The sequence below is a fragment of the Rhipicephalus sanguineus genome, chromosome 6 (genome assembly GCF_013339695.2).
Source record: "Rhipicephalus sanguineus isolate Rsan-2018 chromosome 6, BIME_Rsan_1.4, whole genome shotgun sequence".
Classification (NCBI taxonomy): Eukaryota; Metazoa; Arthropoda; class Arachnida; order Ixodida; family Ixodidae; genus Rhipicephalus; species Rhipicephalus sanguineus.
In genome coordinates, this window is record NC_051181.1 from 79,164,002 (window position 1) to 79,183,366 (window position 19,365).

At 50.3% G+C, this 19,365-nt stretch overlaps 1 protein-coding gene across 1 annotated transcript in view; it reads right to left on the reverse strand.

Annotated features, from left to right (window-relative positions):
- Nucleotides 1-19,365, reverse strand: part of LOC119397368 (WW domain-binding protein 2) — a 33,380-nt gene that overhangs the window by 6,065 nt on the left and 7,950 nt on the right. Inside the window, exons 4-5 of the mRNA XM_037664801.1 lie at nt 15,876-15,968; nt 15,452-15,598 (exon numbers count right to left, since the gene is read on the reverse strand). Coding sequence (XP_037520729.1) covers nt 15,452-15,598; nt 15,876-15,968 — 240 coding nt within the window. The remainder of the gene's footprint in view (nt 1-15,451; nt 15,599-15,875; nt 15,969-19,365) is intronic.

Sequence of the window (19,365 nt, forward strand, 5' to 3'; positions counted from 1 at the left end):
AAAGAAGTCGACAAGATGCTTGCCCGGGACATCATTGAACCTTCTTCAAGCCCCTCGGCTTCCCCTGTCATGCTGGTCAGGAAGAAGGACAACAGCTGGCGCTTCTGTGTCGATTATCGAAATCTCAACAAGGTAACAAAAAAAGACATGTACCCCTTACCGCGGATAGATGACGCCCTTGACTGTCTCAGTGGTGCGAAGTATTTCTCTTCGATTGACCTTCGTTCCGGGTACTGGCAGATTGCAGTTGACGCCATGGACCGTGCAAAGACAGCATTTGTTACGCCTGATGGCCTTTATCACTTTAAAGTGATGCCGTTCGGGTTATGCAATGCCCCAGCTACCTTTGAACGAATGATGGACGCTCTCCTTCACGGTTTTAAGTGGTCAATCTGCTTATGTTACCTCGATGACGTCATTGTCTTTTCGCCGACTTTTCAGACACACCTCAAGCGTCTCTCGACAGTTCTTTCTGTGTTCCGCAAGGCCGGACTTCAGCTCAACTCGTCGAAATGCCACTTCGGCCGCCGGCAACTTACTGTCCTCGGACACCTTGTCGATTCTTCTGGTGTTCGTCCCGATCCAGAAAAAGTTCGCGCAGTCAAGGATTTCCCTGTGCCGACCTGTGCGAACGATGTTCGCAGCTTTGTAGGTCTCTGTTCCTACTTTCGAAGATTTGTGCGCAATTTCGCTGACATTGCGCGCCCTCTCATGGACCTACTCAAGAAGGATGTGGCCTTTGCCTGGGGTCCTGAACAAGCCAGTGCCTTCACAGAACTGACCATGCGCCTCACGTCGCCACCGATTCTCGGCCACTTTGATATGTCCGCTCCAACAGAAGTGCGTACCGACGCCAGCGGCCATGGCATTGGTGCTGTCCTGGCTCAACAACAGCATGGTAGCGACCGTGTCATTGCATACGCTAGCCGTCTTTTGTCACCCGCGGAGCGCAATTATTCGATCACCGAACGCGAATGCCTCGCGCTCGTCTGGGCGGTGGGCAAATTTCGCCCATATTTGTATGGACGGCCGTGCACCGTTGTCACCGACCAACACGCCTTATGCTGGCTCTCATCGTTAAAGGATCCTACTGGACGGCTGGGTCGGTGGGCCTTACGGCTGCAAGAATATTCATTCACCGTTGTCTATAAGACGGGTCGCGAACATGAGGACGCAGATTGCTTGTCGCGTCATCCAGTAGACCCACCAGATCCTCCTGAGAGCGGCGAGTCTACATTCGTGTTGGCACTTTCAGCGTTCGCCAACATCGGAGACGAGCAACGACGTGATCCTCACTTGAGAGACATCATTAACCGGTTGAGTGGCCCCACAACTCCTACATCTCTCCGTCTGTTTGTGCTCCAAGATGGCATCTTATATCGTCACAACATGCATCCTGACGGAGCTGACCTGCTGCTGGTTATACCCACACATATGCGTCAGACTGTACTCGCACATTCCATCCACTGGTCATCTGGGCGTCTCAAGGACCTGTGACCGTGTTCGACGTCGCTTCTTTTGGCCCGGTATTTACCGCTCCGTTCGCCATTACGTCGCTTCGTGCCAGCCTTGTCAGCACCGCAAAACGCCAGCCACCCTTCCAGCAGAGCGCCTTCAACCCATCGAGATACCAACCGAACCATTTTACAGGGTTGGTCTTGACCTCCTCGGCCCTTTTCCTCTATCCATCAGTGGAAACAAGTGGATAGCTGTTGCCACAGATTACAGCACTCGGTATGCGATCACACGGGCTATCCCTACCAGTTGCGCAACCGACGTCGCTGACTTTCTCCTCGAAGACATCATCCTTCGTCACGGCGCTCCTCGACAGCTCATTACAGACCGGGGTCGATACTTTCTATCCAAGGTAGTCCAAAACATCTTGCACTCTTGCGCTACAAAACACAAGTTCACCACTGCGTATCACCCTCAGACCAACGGCCTAACTGAGCGGCTGAACAGAACTATTACAGACATGCTCGCCATGTATGTTTCTCCAAATCATCGTGACTGGGACGAAGCTCTGGCGTTCGTCACGTTTGCCTACAACACGTCTCGGCATGATTCCGCAGGTTTCTCTCCATTTTTTCTCCTTTACGGACGAGAACCCATGCTGCCCTTCGACACGCTCCTTCCTCCCGTTCTTGATACGACATCAGAGTACGCTCGTGTTGCCATCGCTAGAGCTGCAGAGGCACGCGAGGTTGCCCGCCTTCGTCTTAGCACTTCGCAGGAAAAACAACGACGCATCTACGACGCCCGCCACCGCGATATCCACTTCAATCCTGGTGACATGGTCCTCCTTTGGACGCCGTCACGGCGAGTTGGCCTGTACGAGAAGTTGACTTCTCCGTACTCCGTACCGTACCGTACCGTGTCTTGCGCCAAGTCACCGACGTCACGTACGAAGTCAAACCTCTGGACACTACCATAGCGCGACCCCCTGAAATTGTTCACGTCACTCGACTCAAGAGGTATCACTCGGACCAATCAAGCACCGGGTCGGTGCCTTCGCCGCCGGAGGTGATGCTACGAAGCGCTACCGAAGATGAAGAGGGAGACGTGATGAAAGAGGACGACGTTCCCTGATTCCGTGCGGACTTGGCTCCATCTTGTATGCCTGGCTTTGTCCTCTGTATATACCTTGTAAATATAACCTTCAACGCCTTTTTCTCCCCGTAACAATATTGTCTCCTATATAACTAGAACATGTAATTTCTCACATACTGCTAAAGAGATAGTGGCTAAAAAGAACATCATAACAGAGGCTAATAAAACTATCGCAATAAGGAACATAACAAAGTGTGATTGTAAGAAAAAATAAAAAAAATGTCTGTGATGCGAACTTCTATTAAAACTAAAAACTAGACGAAAATAAAAAAAATTAAGTATTTACCTTGAAAAGGAAATAAAAAAAAAAACCCATAGTAGCAAGAGCAACGCAACAAAAGAAGGGCGCAAAATAATTAGTGGGGACCGCCAAAGAGAGTCTTCTTGACACTCATAGCACCAGTTGTTGTTCTAAGACCTTTGTTTTTCCGCAAGTTTATCCGATGCGAAGCCGTTACTGGGACTATATAGACCGGGCTTGTATACGCGTTATGGAGAAAAAGTAAATGATTACAATTACAATTAATTACTTCTGTCAAAAATGTAATTCTTCACAGTTATCAGTTAGCACACAGGAAAGTAACTGATTAATTACGAAAAAGTAAATGATTAGTGTGGCTTTACATTGCTTCCCGTTTGGTGTACCACGCATTTCGTTGTTTACTCCCTACACAAAATTTATGACACGATCTCGCCTCAACAGAGCGACTGGCATTTAGAAGAATCCCACAGTTTGGCGGTGCCGCGTATCGTAACAGGGACATCGCGCTTAAGAGCGATGTCGCTCTTAGACACTCTTAGACTTCATTTGCGCAGGTCTTTCAGGTATGTATAAATCTACACGATGCGCATGATGCGATCATAAACAAACAGACAGATATCCAGCAGCTTTGACTAGTGGGCCAGGCTTCATCAGAGTTATGTGCCACTCTCTCACAAACTCTAACGCACGCCGGTGCAGTCGGTAAAGTATTGTGTATATATAAATTATAAGGGCCTTTATTGGTGGCACTAGTCAACGAAGCACAACGGCGACAGTCAAGACAGAGCGCGGACTCTGAGCGCGAGGAGCGTGCTATCCGAGAAGAGCGGAAGAGGACGACTCACTACTCACTAGTAAGCGCTCGAGAGGGCGACCCATTACAGGCTTCCAACGCTTCGCTACAATTACCCCGGGTACGAAAAGGAAGCCGCCTGGCGACCTAACTGCTTGTCACTATGAGCGGGTCGTGGTAGGGTTTCAGGCGCTCCACGTTGACAATGTCGCGCCCTCGACGGCGCATGTCCGAAGATGGTTCAAGGGGTTCGATCACGTAGTTGACCGAGGGCGTGCGTTCGACGATATGGTCGGGGCCGTCATATTTCGGCAGTAATTTTGAAGAGAGGCCAGGCGCAGTGGTAGGGACCGAGAGCCATACGAGCGCTCCAGGGAGGAACGTGGGCGCAGAAGTGGTGGTGTCACCGCGAATGCTCTTCTGCCGCTCTTGGTCATGCGTAGTAAATGTCTTGGCAAGCTCCCGACACTTCTCAGCAAGTCTTGCTGTGGCAGACATAGGCGCACACTCAGACGGATCCGGCTTGTATGGAAGGATTGTGTCGATTGTGTGCGACGGGTGCCTGCCGTACAATAAGAAAAAGGGCGAGAAACCAGTAGTGCTCTGAGGGACGGTATTATAGGCGTAGGTGACGAAAGGCAGAATGGCATCCCAATTTGTGTGATCGGCGGCGACGTACATCGAGAGCATGTCGCCGAGCGTGCGGTTAAAGCGTTCGGTAAGCCATTCGTCCGCGGGTGGTAAGCAGTAGTTTTCCGGTGAACAACGTTGCACTCTTTGAGAATGGCTTCGACGACTTCAGACAAGAAGACACGACCTCGATCGCTGAGCAGCTCCTGGGGTGGACCGTGGCGCAGCATGAATCGGTGTAGCAGGAAGGAAGCAACATCGCGCGCTGTAGCCGCTGGGAGGGCGGCAGTTCCGGCGTATCGCGTGAGGTGATCTACAGCGACGATGGCCCAGCGGTTACCAGCCGACGTTAGAGGAAGTGGTTCATACAAATCGATACCAACGCGCCCAAACGGCCGGTCAGGGCAAGGTAGAGGTTGCAGACCTGCCGGCGACAGGTGCGTTGAAGTTTTGCGGCTCTGACAATCGATGCAGCAGCGAACGAACTTCTGCACGTAGCGGTACATCCCTCGCCAAAAGTACCGTTGGCGAATGCAATGGTAGGTTTTCGATACCCCAGAGTGTGCACACTGCGGATCAGAGTGGAACGACTCGCATATGTCAGAACGTAGACTGCGGGGAATTACGAGCCACTGGCGGCCGTCGCCGTAATTGCGTCGGTGGAGGAGGTCGTCGCGAACGGCGAAATGGTGGGCTTGGCGACGCAACGCGCGAGTGGATGGTGTCGCCGATGAATCAGTCAGCAAGGCTATCAGTGAGGCAATCCGGTGATCCTTGCGCTGTCCAGTAGCGATGGTGTGAATGTCGATAGAGGAAACGGCATTGTGAGACACTGAGCTGGTAGTATCGTCGTCAGGCAAGGGGGAGCGCGAGAGTGCGTCAGCGTCAGCGATAGGTACGGGGATCGATACCCCGCATCTCCACCAAATTATAAAGGCCTTTATTGGCGGCACTAGCCGACGAAGCACAACGGCGACAGTCAAGAGCGTGCTGTCCGAGAAGAGCGGAAGAGGACGACCCACTGGTAAGCGCTCGAGAGGGCGACCCATTACAGGCTTCCAACGCTTCGCTGCAATATATATATATATATATATATATATATATATATATATATATATATATATATATATATATATATATATATATATCAGTGCTGGGCAGTATCGAAGACACATGTATCTTAGGTACTATCTTAGATACTCTTTGGGTATCTTGTATCTGTATCGCGATACGTTTCGCAATATGAGTATCTGTATCTGTATTTCCGATACATTCAATAATGTATCGTGTATCTTAAGATACAAGATACTCCGATAGGAACACCACCATACGAAAAAACAATTGCTGGCTCAACTCCACTTCTCAAGCTGGTACTGGTGCCGCTAAACCACCTGAATAAAACTAAGGGCAGTGACATAATTTTATGTTTCTGGCAGAGTCCACCAGTGAGGGCGGGTGATGAGGCGTGCGCGTCCGTTTTGGTTGAGCAGAGTAACATGACAGTGCTCGAACAGTCTCGACAGAACAAGCGCGCGAACGTCTATGCTTAGCTCACGCGTCTCGATTTTTTCTCGATTTTTTTCTTTTTACTTGTGCCAGTGCCATGACACTTACCCTTATCCACTGTCCAGCGCCGCGTACCACATCGCATGCGGTGATTATCGCCCATATTCTGAAGCCGCTTTCCGGCGTGGTGCTTAATTACGAAATCTGAAGCATAAGGTTGCCTTGCGTCGGGTGGCGTTCACACATCAGCGATCTAATACACATCAGCGATGCTAGATCTAATAGAGCAAGCGTTTACCTAACAGAAGATATCTTCATGTACCCTAACTTTTTTTTCCTGCTGTCGATCGAGTCTCGGCCGCGGCGGTCGCATTATCGATGGAGGCGAAAATACTTGAGGTCCATGTACTTCGATTTAAGTGCACGTTAAAGATCCCCAGGTGGCCGAAATTTCCGGAGCCCTCCACAACGGCGTCCCTCATAATCGCATCGTGGTTTTGGGAAGTTAAACCCTAACAATTATTATTATCTTCCTGCTATCTTTCTTGAAAGACTTTTTGAAATCATAAATTGATTGTTAGCACAATTGCTTTCTTAGTTGTCCTTCTCTTGCATCCCGTACATTACCTAGGGCTCTGAACTCTTCTGTTTTTTTCGGTCTGGTCACAGCAATATGTCTCTTGTAACGGGCTGCCAAATAAAGCTCTCTGCTTTATTCTTACTTTGAACTGTCTGTTTTATTTCTGCTACTGTTTAAACACTTTATTTCCCTTTGGCTTACCGTTCTGCCAAGGTGATTTTCAAAACAATTATGTAATTATGTGGGAGCGCACTGACTATACAGCACCAAACATCCTGCTTACTGCTTATCAAAACAGCGAAATTGAGTTTGCACTATAATAATGGAAATAATTAGGAGCCATCTCACAGTCGTTAGGAAGGGGATTTGAGAAACATTCTACACTAAATGATCCGTTTTTTCTCATGAGCGTCCCAACGAGCCGTTTCAGTGAATTCTGCATAGGCACTAATTCTTTTGATTGTCTTACATTAACAAGCAAGTTGACGAAACTTCACTCTTAACTGTCATAACTATTAGGGGTGCCGCCTGTGTCGTGTTTCAATACTTATTCACGATGAATGTTTGATACAGGACGGCTTTTCTATTTTATTTACGTGTATGTGTTTTTCTTTTTGAGGCATCTCTAATTTTTTTACTATGACTAATCACCAGGTAATCTGAGTTATAGGTGGCAATAACGTGAATAGCAGCGGTGTCCTGCGACGATTTGTGCAAGTACACTGCCACGCGCTCTTATTTCTTTATTTTGCTGTGATCAGGTTTAAACCGCAAAAGAAATATTAGCAGCTCTCGGCTCAAGCCGCGACGCGATGTTTCGAAATCTCCGCGATTGTTTCAGATTGTTCCGTTAAGATTACGCGCGAATCCCAGCCGCGGCGGCCATATTTCGATGGAAGCGAAATGCTAGAGGCCGGTCTACTTAGGTTTAGGTGCAGATTAAAGAACCCCAGGTCGTCGAAATTTCCAGAGCCCTCCACTACGGCATCCATCGTAATCATATCGTGGTATTGTGATGGAAAACCGCAGCCATTACTATTAAAATTATGCGCAGGGTGCGAGCATTATAGTTCATTCGGGAGCTTGCGCGAGCACCAGCGGTAACGCTGGAAGGTTCGATCGCTGATGTATACACAAAAGACCACGCGTTCCTCCGATGATCAGAATACCGAAGGCCGACCACTTTTATTGCCGCTATCAGTGTACAGCGTGCTTTGCTTGTACTTCGAGTTACTTAGTTTTCTGGGCACAAGCTTGCCCAGTGAGCAGCTTCGTCGCCAACAGAGTGAGAAAGAGAACAACTTCATTAAAAATAAACGAACCCCAGTCCGGGTCCACTAATAAAAAAAAAAATTACAGCATATCCACGGGTGAATGATGAACAGCTTGGGCGAAGCTCCTGAAGCAATCATGGTTACACCGTGAAATGCTCAGTGGTTTCGCCCAGCAGTAATGAAAGCGATACGCCGCTTTGATTATTTTTTTCTTTTTTTTCCTTTTTTCTCCTTTTTTATTTATTATTATTATTTTTCTTTTTTATTTTCTTTTTTTTTTCTATCTCTATGGGACGGCGCCATCTAGTATATCGTCACCCAACTGCAGTTTGCATGCATCTCTATGGGACAGCGCCATCTATTGAATGATACGGGAGACGCGACGGCGGGGACACGCCGCATGGAGCGACGACCGACCAGGTGATCCTATAAAGAGCTTCGCCCCTAAAAAAAGGCAAGGCTTAGCCATCAGACAAGCCTAAAAGTTTCAAATGTCCGAGTAGTGCCTTCATGATGTCTGGGGAAGAGCCCGCCAGCCACTGCTCTAGGGTCGCAGGCTTTAGATTGGTAGGTATGTGTTTCAGGCTCTCGCCCATGGCTGCTGCCTTCTTCATCGTCACCACCACGTGACAATGCAATAGGTATTAGGCAATTCTGGGGTGTAAATGTTCTCTCGTTGAAGAAAAATTGTTAAAAGATTGCAGGTTAGTGAGTATATTGATAATGAACAATTTACGCCCGCAGATAAATAGAATATGAAAAGTCACTGCAGTTTTATGAGCTTTACGTATACACAATGCGTCACTAAAAATGTCGCCAGCAGCGTTGTTGCTGCTGTACACCGGTGATTCGGTCATTCGGCAATAAAACTTCACGCCGGTATTTGCGTCATCGTGCGAAGGTTTCTTATTGAAGTTCCTGTGATTATATCTATAGATGGCGACCGGCTAGCTGGTCGGCAAGTTGAGCAGCGACTCCCATCAATTACAAAAATGACAAGCAAGAGCCGCTGTCAGTGAAGAGCTGTCCTGTTAAGCAGCCAAAACAAACCCCAATAAGTTCTGTCGGAAGTAAACTAATGCACTTTGAGCAAGAAGGACAAAACTTTTGAGATACTAACAGACATTTCATTAAAATGAAACGAAATTGGTCACATTAAAGACATTTTCAAGCAAACTTTTTGTGCATAGGCGGTCGCTACGACGTTATAGGGGTCTATAATAACAAATTGGCGAATGTATCGAAGTATCTTAAGATACAATTGCCAAGTATCGTATCGGATACAATTTCAAGGCTTTGCCCAGCCCTGATATATATATATATATATATATATATATATATATATATATATATATATATATATATATATATATATATATATATATATATATATATATATATATATATATATATATATACATATATATATACATATATATATACTATATATATATATATATATATATATATATATATATATATATATATATATATATATATATATATATATATACATATTGTCACGTGGTCGTGACGTCGACGAAGGCAGCAGTCAGCACGTCCGAGATGAAACTCTTTATTAGGCCGAACTTGTGGCCGGGGAAATGAAACTCCAGCTACAGCAATAAACTGATAGCGGCGAACAGAGCGTCGACCGTCGATCAACTGACCAGCGGTGAAGCGCGTCGGCATTTAAACATGTGCCGTCGAATATTCCAGCATTATCGCTGGCTGTCGTGCAAATTCTAGAATAGGCTCGAGTGTGCGCGTCTTGCGCGCAATCTTAACAAAACGATCTTCAATGATCGCGAAGCCTCTCGAACAATGAGGCGCGGTTTGCGCTGAGCGTTGCTGACAGTCTTTGTGGGCGAGAAACGAATAAACCAAAAGTGATAATAAGAAACGCCCGTGGCAATGCCCCCCTCTGAAAAAGCATCGTCCCGATGCTTAAAACAGAACAGTCCAATGCATGCAACAATAAATAACAAGAATAAAGCAACAAAGTACAATAAACAATAAGCACAAGCAAGAAAGTACAATAATAAAGCAAAATGACAGTCCTCAGATTCGCTAACGCGTGTAATATGGTTTGAGGCGCACGACATGGACGACTTCAGGTCGTGCACGGCGTCGCTGAGAGTTCGTAATGCCGTCAGGGACAACCTCGTAGTCGAGTGCGCCGAGGCGGCGAAGTACCCTGTACGGTCCGAAGTATCGTCGGAGAAGCTTCTCACTAAGTCCCCGTCGGCGTATTGGCGTCCATACCCAGACACGGTCGCCGGGCTGGTACTCCACGAAGCGTCGTCGAAGATTGTAGCGACGACTGTCGGTGCGCTGCTGGGTCTTGATGCGCAGGCGGGCCAGCTGTCGAGCTTCTTCGGCACGTTGTAAGTAAGCGGCGGCGTCGACATTTTCTTCGTCGGTGACGTTGGGTAGCATGGCGTCCAGCGTCGTCGCCGGGCTCCTTCCGTAGACCAACTTGTACGGCGTCATCTGCGTCGTTTCTTGGACGGCCGTGTTGTAAGCGAAGGTCACGTACGGAAGGACGGCGTCCCACGTCTTGTGCTCAACGTCGACGTACATGGCCAGCATGTCGGCGATGGTCTTATTTAGACGTTCGGTGAGGCCATTGGTCTGCGGGTGGTAGGCGGTGGTGCGGCGGTGGCTCGTCTCGCTGTATTTGAAGATCGCCTGAGTTAAGTCCGCAGTAAAGGCGGTACCTCTGTCTGTGATGAGGACCTCTGGGGCGCCATGACGCAAGACGATGTTCTCCACGAAGAACTTGGCTACCTCGGCGGCACTGCCTTTGGGCAAGGCCTTTGTCTCGGCGTAGCGGGTGAGGTAGTCAGTTGCTACGACGATCCACTTGTTGCCGGAAGTCGACGTGGGGAACGGCCCCAGTAGATCCATCCCGATTTGCTGGAACGGCCGGTGAGGTGGTTCGATTGGCTGCAGAAGTCCCGCTGGCCTAGTCGGCGGTGTCTTCCGTCGCTGGCAATCTCGGCAAGTCTTAACGTAGTGGGCTACGTCGGCAGCAAGGCGTGGCCAGTAGTATTTTTCCTGTATTCTGGCGAGCGTGCGGGAAACACCGAGGTGTCCAGCCGTCGGGTCGTCGTGTAGGGCCTGGAAGACTTCTGGTCGCAATGATGAGGGCACGACGAGAAGGTAGTCAGTTCGAAGTGGCGAGAAGTTCTTCTTCAGGAGAACGCCGTTCCGTAAGAAAAACGACGGCAGTCCTCGCTTGAATACCTTCGGAACAACGGCGGTCTTGCACTCGAGGTACTCAATAAGGCCCCCCAGTTCCGCGTCGGCCCGTTGCCTTTCGGCGAAGTCGTCGGCACTTATGGTTCCGAGGAAGCAGTCATCGTCGTCGTGTTGCGGCGGTGCGTCGACGGGGGCACGAGACAAGCAGTCGGCGTCAGAGTGTTTTCGTCCGGACTTGTACACGACGGTAATATCGAATTCTTGAAGCCTCAGACTCCATCGTGCGAGACGACCTGAAGGGTCCTTCAAGTTAGCTAGCCAGCATAAGGCGTGATGGTCACTGACAACTTTGAAGGGCCTGCCATAGAGGTAGGGGCGAAACTTTGACGTAGCCCAGAGGATGGCAAGGCATTCCTTTTCTGTTGTGGAATAGTTTGCTTCCGCCTTGGATAGTGACCGGCTAGCATAACTGATAACCCTTTCAAGCCCGTCAGTCTTTTGCACAAGGACGGCACCGAGTCCTACGCTGCTTGCGTCGGTGTGTATTTTCGTATCGGCGCAATCGTCGAAATGCGCGAGTATGGGTGGCGTCTGCAGGCGTCGTTTAAGTTCTTGAAAGGCTTGCACTTGCGCCGTTTCCCACCTGAATTCCACGTTATTCTTCGTGAGAAGCGTCAGTGGTTCGGCGATCCGTGAAAAGTTTTTGACGAAGCGTCTGTAATAGGCGCATAAGCCGAGAAATCGGCGCACGGCCTTCTTGTCAGTGGGTGGCGCGAAGTCGGCGATGGCAGCTGTTTTCCGCGGGTCTGGGCGCACTCCAGACTTGCTGATCACGTGACCCAGAAACAAGAGCTCGTCGTACGCAAATCGGCACTTTTCTGGCTTCAGGGTCAGTCCAGAGGCCTTGATTGCTTGAAGTACTGCCTCAAGCCGCCGGAGATGCTCGTCGAAGGTTGAGGAAAAGACGACGACGTCGTCCAAATACACAAGGCACGTCTGCCACTTCAATCCGGCCTGTACGGTGTCCATGACACGCTGGAACGTCGCAGGTGCCGAGCAAAGACCGAAAGGCATGACCTTGAACTCAAAGAGGCCGTCGGGTGTTATAAAGGCAGTCTTTTCTCGGTCTCTCTCGTCGACTTCGATTTGCCAGTAGCCGGTCTTGAGGTCCATCGACGAAAAGTACGTCGCGTTGTGAAGTCGATCCAGGGTGTCGTCTATTCGTGGGAGGGGGTACACGTCCTTCTTCGTGATTTTGTTCAGGCGCCGATAATCAACGCAGAAACGCAGTGTCCCGTCCTTCTTCTTCACTAACACCACGGGTGACGCCCACGGACTCTTGGACGGCAGGATGATGTTGTCGCGTAGCATTTCGTCGACTTGTTTCTTTATCGCGTCGCGCTCTCGAGTAGAAACTCTGTAGGGGCTCTGACGGAGTGGTCGAGAATGTTCTTCTGTTATAATGCGGTGCTTCGCAAGGGGCGTTTGTCGGACCCGCGATGACGACGAGAAACAGTCCCTGTATTGTAGGAGCAGGGTTTTCAGCTGGTCTTGCTTGGCCTTCGGAAGGCTCGGATTGACGTCAAAATCCGGTTCGGGACCTCTATTCGTCGAAGCAGGTTCGGCAGCATCGAAGAGGGCGAAAGCATCGCTGGCCGCTAGACATTCTTCGATGTAGGCAACCGTCGTACCAAAGTTGAGGTGCCTATATTCGTGGCTGAAGTTCGTCAGCACCACCTTTGCTTTACCGTCACGCAGCTCGGCTATACCTCGTGCGACGCACATTTGACGGTTCAGGAGTAGGTGCTGATCACCCTCGATGACGCCTTCAAGGTTCGCAGGTTTTTCGGTGCCGTAGGAAATAATGACGCTGGAGCGCGGCGGAATGGTCACCTGCTCTTCTATCACATTCAATGCATGGTTGCCTGGCATCGCGTGGGGCGGGAGCGCTTTGTCTGAGGTCAGTGTTATCGACTCAGACCTCAGGTCGATGACGGCGCCGTGGTCACTTAAGAAGTCCATTCCAAGTATCATATCCCTGGAGCAGTTTTGTAGGATTACAAAGCTCGCAGGATAAGTCCGGTTATTGATGGTGACTCGCGCCGTGCAGACACCAATCGGCGTTATCAGATGGCCTCCAGCGGTCCGGATCTCGGGGCCTTCCCAAGCAGTCCTAACTTTCTTCAACTGTGCTGCGAACGGCCCACTGATGACGGAATAGTCGGCTCCAGTATCGACGAGAGCAGTGACGTTGTGGCCGTCGATCAGAACGTCGAGGTCGCTAGTCCGCCGTCTTGCGTTGCGGTTAGGTCGCGGCGTCGGGTCACGGCTACGTCGGTTTGCACCGCTGCTTCCGCGTTGCGTCGTCAGGTCTGCTTCCGGTCGCAAAGTTTCGTCTTCAGGGCGTCGTTCGGCGTGCGGCGGGGGCTCGGAACTTCGTCGCGGCGTGGTCGTCGACGGCGGAGGATCTTCAGCATTTCGTCGTTCAGCAACCGCACCTCCATCGGTTGCTGCCCTTAGTTTTCCGGGTACGGGCTAGGCGACCGGCCCCGGTTTGGGCCAGTGTACTGCCGGCGGTGCGGTGACATGTAACGGCCGGGCGACGGCGAGCGGGAAGGTCGTCGTTCTTGCCGCTGTGCTCCGGTGAGATAGTCGTCGATGTCGCGAGGCCGTTCGCCTGGCTGCGGGCGCGGTGCGTTGACGGCGAATCCGCGTAGCCCCATCTGTCGGTATTGGCAGCGGCGGTACGTGTGGCCGGCCTCCCCGCAGTGGTAGCAGAGCGGGCGGTTGTCAGGGGCGCGCCAAACGTCGGTCTTTTCGGGGGGTGTAGCTTTGGCTTGCAGGCGGGCGGGATAGCGTCGGAGGTGGCGGCGGTGTCTGGCGACGGAAATGCGACGGCGCGGGGCGTTGGTGATAGCGCGGAGTGGCGACAGCATGGCGTGCAACGGCAGCATAGCTCATGGCTTCCGGCTCAGGTTGCGGCGGTGCAGCAACTCCCAGCGAATGCTGAAGTTCCTCGCGAACGACGTCGGCTATGGAATGCACCTGGGGTTGAGATGCAGGAAACATCTTTCGGAGCTCTTCGCGCACGACCGCCCTTATCGTCTCACGCAAGTCGTCGGAGCCCAGCGCATGTGCTTCCCCGTAGTTCGTCGTCGGCATGCGGCGGTTGTATTGCCTCGTGCGCATCTCGAGCGTCTTCTCGATTGTTGTTGCCTCCGCCAGGAATTCTTGGATGGTCTTGGGTGGGTTTCTGATCAGTCCCGCGAACAGCTCCTGCTTGATTCCTCGCATGAGGAAGCGCACTTTCTTCTCCTCGGGCATCTCGGGGTCTGCGTGGCGGAACAGTCTCGTCATTTCTTCTGTGAAGAGTGCCACGTTTTCGTTAGGCAGCTGCACGCGGGTTTCGAGCAGAGCCTCGGCCCTCTCCTTGCGGACGACGCTGGTGAATGTTGCCAGGAACCTGGTGCGAAAAACGTCCCATGTTGTCAGGGTTCGCTCTTGGTTCTCGAACCAGGTTCTAGCTGCGTCCTCCAAGGCGAAGTAGACATGCTGTAGCTTGTCTTCACTGGTCCAGGCATTGAAAAGGGCGACTCAGTCGTAGGCTTCGAGCCAGCTTTCCGGGTCTTCGAACGACGATCCGCGGAAGGTTGCTCCTTGGGCTGGCGAAGAAGGATTGGCGCAGGCTGCACGTGGTCGGTCATAGTCGCTGTGGTCGATGTTGAGATCTGCGGCTGCCTGGGTTTTTCGGGAAGGAGCCCGTGCTCTGGCTGCAGTCCCTTCTGCCTGCGGCTTGTTCGACGATCCGGGATTTCCTTGCCGTCGTCCTCGTCGCGGCTTGGGCTTGGGTCAGCGCTCCGCGGTGGCGTCCGGATCATGGAAGAAGCAGCACCTCCACCAGATGTCACGTGGTCGTGACGTCGACGAAGGCAGCAGTCAGCACGTCCGAGATGAAACTCTTTATTAGGCCGAACTTGTGGCCGGGGAAATGAAACTCCAGCTACAGCAATAAACTGATAGCGGCGAACAGAGCGTCGACCGTCGATCAACTGACCAGCGGTGAAGCGCGTCGGCATTTAAACATGTGCCGTCGAATATTCCAGCATTATCGCTGGCTGTCGTGCAAATTCTAGAATAGGCTCGAGTGTGCGCGTCTTGCGCGCAATCTTAACAAAACGATCTTCAATGATCGCGAAGCCTCTCGAACAATGAGGCGCGGTTTGCGCTGAGCGTTGCTGACAGTCTTTGTGGGCGAGAAACGAATAAACCAAAAGTGATAATAAGAAACGCCCGTGGCAATATGTATATATATATCGGCGTCATGGCGTCATGCCACATCGAGTTCGTGCGACTTTTGGTACAGCGACTGCAAACACATTCACTTGAGTATCACTTAAGTTGACCGACTTATTACTTTGTTGTTTTTTGCATCATTCGTGTTGTCGCCGACGCCGGACTCGCGAGGTATCGTCCAGGTCTCGCCAGATCTCAAAGACGCCGATGCTCAATGTCGCGTTTGATGAGGCACCTAAGGCTTTCGCCTTATTGAAGCATAAAGCGCCACGCTTTCCTGACGTCACGTGAGGGCTCACCAGGAGGGACTTGTGGAAACACGTTGGTAGGGATGAAGAAGCCGACGTTTGCAGTCTGTCCAGGCAGGTAGGCCGTAGGTTGGAGCACCTGGTACGGCCCAGCAGGCATCTGACACGGCACTACCACAACGGTTGGCGCACGCTGCGCTGAAAAAAAAAAGTTGCAAGGACGTTTAGCGAATCCTATAGTCTGAAGGATGTCGGTTGCGGTGTACCTCTAATTTGAATTTCATCTGGTGTACGGGAAGCTTCTAATGATAAGTATGCAGTGTGGTTCTTTTCTATGTCCCCTTTATTCCTTGTTAAAAAAGCTCTCTGTGATTGAAAGTGTGCATTAGTCGATTGGTCAATATTGATCGATATCGTTTAATGCAATTGACATCGCAGACGACACGGTTTGAAAAAAAAAGAAGCAAACACTTACCAAACTTGCTTGCAGTCATCATCGCTTGCCCAAACTCGATGGCTCCGCCTTTCATGAACTTCAACTTGAAGGAACACTTGCCCATCCAGTTCCCTGTCATAAGAAGAGAGTAAGCTAGTCCGAAGTGTGCCGTAGGCCAGGCCTTGCAGTTCCTTGTGCTGTAACGCTCATATGAGTGGCAACCAAGGAGGTTTAAATAAAACTTGCTGGAGTGGAGGCCGCCTATACTTCCCAATGGGCCGCAGTGAAGCCTGCCCGCGTGCGCGGCGGCCATCTTGCCATAGGCAAGAAACATGAGCGGCGGAGAGACGCGATCAGCGCGCCCGCCGCGCTGATCGCGTATCTCCGCCGTGGTTTTTGACGGTTATGGCGAGCATTGAGGGAGAATTTGTCAACAATAAAAAGCCAAATGGAAGATAAGAATGGAGTCAGTTTTATTATGTTTCTTTTGGCGTTTTTCTTGCAATCATGCACACCGAAGAAGGGTCTGTATCACTGGTTTTTAAAAATAAATCATCCTCGTAAGAGCACACCTCACTTCTCGGCACTCATTTCCATGTTTATTTCATTCGTCATGTGACGGAGTCTTATGCATATGTGAATTAGGCCACTTTCTTTGAGCGGAATATAAATGTGGGTGTCCAAAGTACCACACTCAAGGATATGCGCATCAAGACTTGAAAGCCATTTCTATTCTCAAGACAAGGTTGAAACCTCCAATGATTCAGTTGCATTGGAACTGTCAATGATTCAATTAAAAACGCCCAAGTGGCATCCTAAGTCGTAATTTTAAGCCAAAGAGCATAATACACATGCAGTCGGTCCCCATGCATTCCAGTCCCAAAGTCCACATATCTAATCACTTAGTTGCACACAATCTCAACGTGTTTACTCATTTGTCAACAACAATCAAAGTACAGTAGAGTTTTTGTGCGGCATTAGGCTTGCTTTTTCGAGACAGTGATTCATCTCTGAAGCCAGCATTTCCTTTTATGGAATTCTGTATACCATTATATACACGGTATACACTGCTCGATTAAACTTCGAGCGTACACACTCCTCAGCTGACGGAGAAAAGAAGTGCAGCGTTAGCACAAACACCCGCAGCTCGGATGGATACGTGCCGTCTTTTCGTGCCCTGTGGACGGGTTGCTGGAGGGAAGACTGCAGTGAACATCCCCCTGCCCTACTCGGCCTTTTTTCCTTTTCGTCCTCGATCTCCTTCATTATCGCTTGAGGATCGAGCCTCGCTATTTTTGGTCATTCTGCAATTTCTCTGCTGCAGAATTTTAATCTTGAGTTATTTTATCTCCCCTTAGGAAACATGAAGCGTTTCTTCGTAATGCTGCCGTGTAGGTGATGCAACTGTCACATCTTCAACAACCTTTTTTCAATTTGAACACATATAAAGGCCGGTTTACCCCAGGGCCTCGGTTCGGTCGCTTTATTTGCAGCTGGAACGAGCATTGCCATGATGATGAGATTACCATTGACCATGAGGCGATGCGAAGCCGGAGCACTTGCACGATCGCGTTCCGTTGGCGTTCGTTGGGCATGCTACCGACCTCGCGTCGTGGAACGCGAAGAGGGACGCTACGCGCGTCGTATCTTCCATCTAGCCTGGCCGTTAATTCTCACAGGGCGAGCGGGGAACGCGGTCGACAGGCGGGCGAGAGGGGGGCAGCGTAGGAGAGGAGAGAGAAAGGGAGGGGACGCGCATGCGCTCGAGCTCATCGCGGCGTTGCGCAGGAGAGAATTTCGGCATGTCTAGCCCGCGTTTCAGAGGAAGAGTGGAAAGGGGGAGGGGAGAGGGTATGGGAGAGGGGGAGGGGAGTGGGAAAGTGGAGAGAGGAAAAGTGGAGAGTGGAAGAGGAGAGGAAAAGTGGAGAGGGGAAGGGGAGAGGGAGAGTGGAGAGGAGGTGTGCGGAGAGGGTATGCGCATGCGCAGTAAGGGTGGTCACGCCGCACACCACCACCACCACCGGATTGAGCTCCGCCTTAAGATACTTCGCATCTAAAAACAGCTCCTTGTGTATTGCCCAAATGACGTTACCTAACCACTTAACCTCGTCGTTGCGAGCTACCCTTTTATAACACAGCAGGGCAGCCGATAACGAAATCTAGAGAGTCGCCTATTTATATAATTTCAACGAATAGCAAACGGGCGCACGTCTTTTTCCGATTCGCGCTCCGCACCAATGGTATCAACAAGCACAAGAATGTGTATCACTGGGTTTTGCAAGTGTTTTACAAATGCGTCAAGCACAGTCGGACAACTCCCGGGTCGCAGCCTAGCCCGGTCGAAACAATTCAGCGAGAATGTGCCTCTAACATATGTGATCGCCGTCTTTTGGCTTCCAGACTTTCCTTCAAACAGCCTGCCCCGACGTGCTTCGAACATTTGGGTCCTTAAAAAACCGGTTACAAAAAAAGAATGACCGTCACATGTGAAATCAGAGACAGATTGCGAGCTGTCAGCATGTGTTCCGGCATATAGAGAAGTTTTCATCAAGCTTGAAATGAAATGTTCTGCTTACAACTGAAACTTCGTCCCAGAGTACGTTTTCGCTCGATTTATATAGCCGTACGCAACGTACGATGCACCCAACAACACCCGGATGCCACCACGTCAGAATTCAGCTGGAACATCTATGCGACCGCTGCAGCATGCGTTGCGGAATGAACGCTTTCTGCCTATGGCAAGATGGCGGCGCGCGGCTTCAGCTGTGGGGCGCCTCCTCCACTCCAGCAAATTTTATTTTAACCTCCTTGGTGGCAACACGGAAGCGCTTAGCCTCAAGAGCTTCAAGGTCACCCATGGCTTCGATTAGCCTTTATTTCTACAACTAAAGGCTGTTCTTGAACTTGGGGATGATGCCAAATGAGAGAATACCATTTAGTTGTAGTAATAAGGGCAAGTTCAAGCTACACTCTAACAAAAAGGAGAGTCCTTTGACTCTTTTTTTCCGTGTCCTGACTTGCCACGTATATCACTCTCTTTAGAGACACGTGAACACTCTTTGGATATCACTATGCTCTCGTCAGAAAATTCTGGGACCCAAAAGAGAATTAACACGTCTCTTTACGCTTGTACGGTAATCAGTGAATTTGTTGGCGTGTTTTACGAAACAAATATCGGTCCGTTTCTTGTCTTTTATTCGCTCATTCTTCCTCTGCACAGCGGCACAAATCTTTAGCTAGCTTATAAGATTATGAGGTCCATTTCATCTGCGGCTGCTTTACGTAGGACAGAGGGGGCCGCCGCATTAACCAGGGACTATAGACTATTTTACGGACAAGTTTCGGTGCCGCCATGCTGGTCTGTTAACCTTGCCGTGTTTTATCTTTAACAACTAAGCGAACGGCGTTACAGTGGGCGCATACACATGAAAACTGTTGGGTTGGTGCATTCGGCGTTTCCTGACTTTATCAGTTCGCGTCAGATATACAAAAATAAGAAAACATTTGTTTAACAGCCCATGATGGCGGA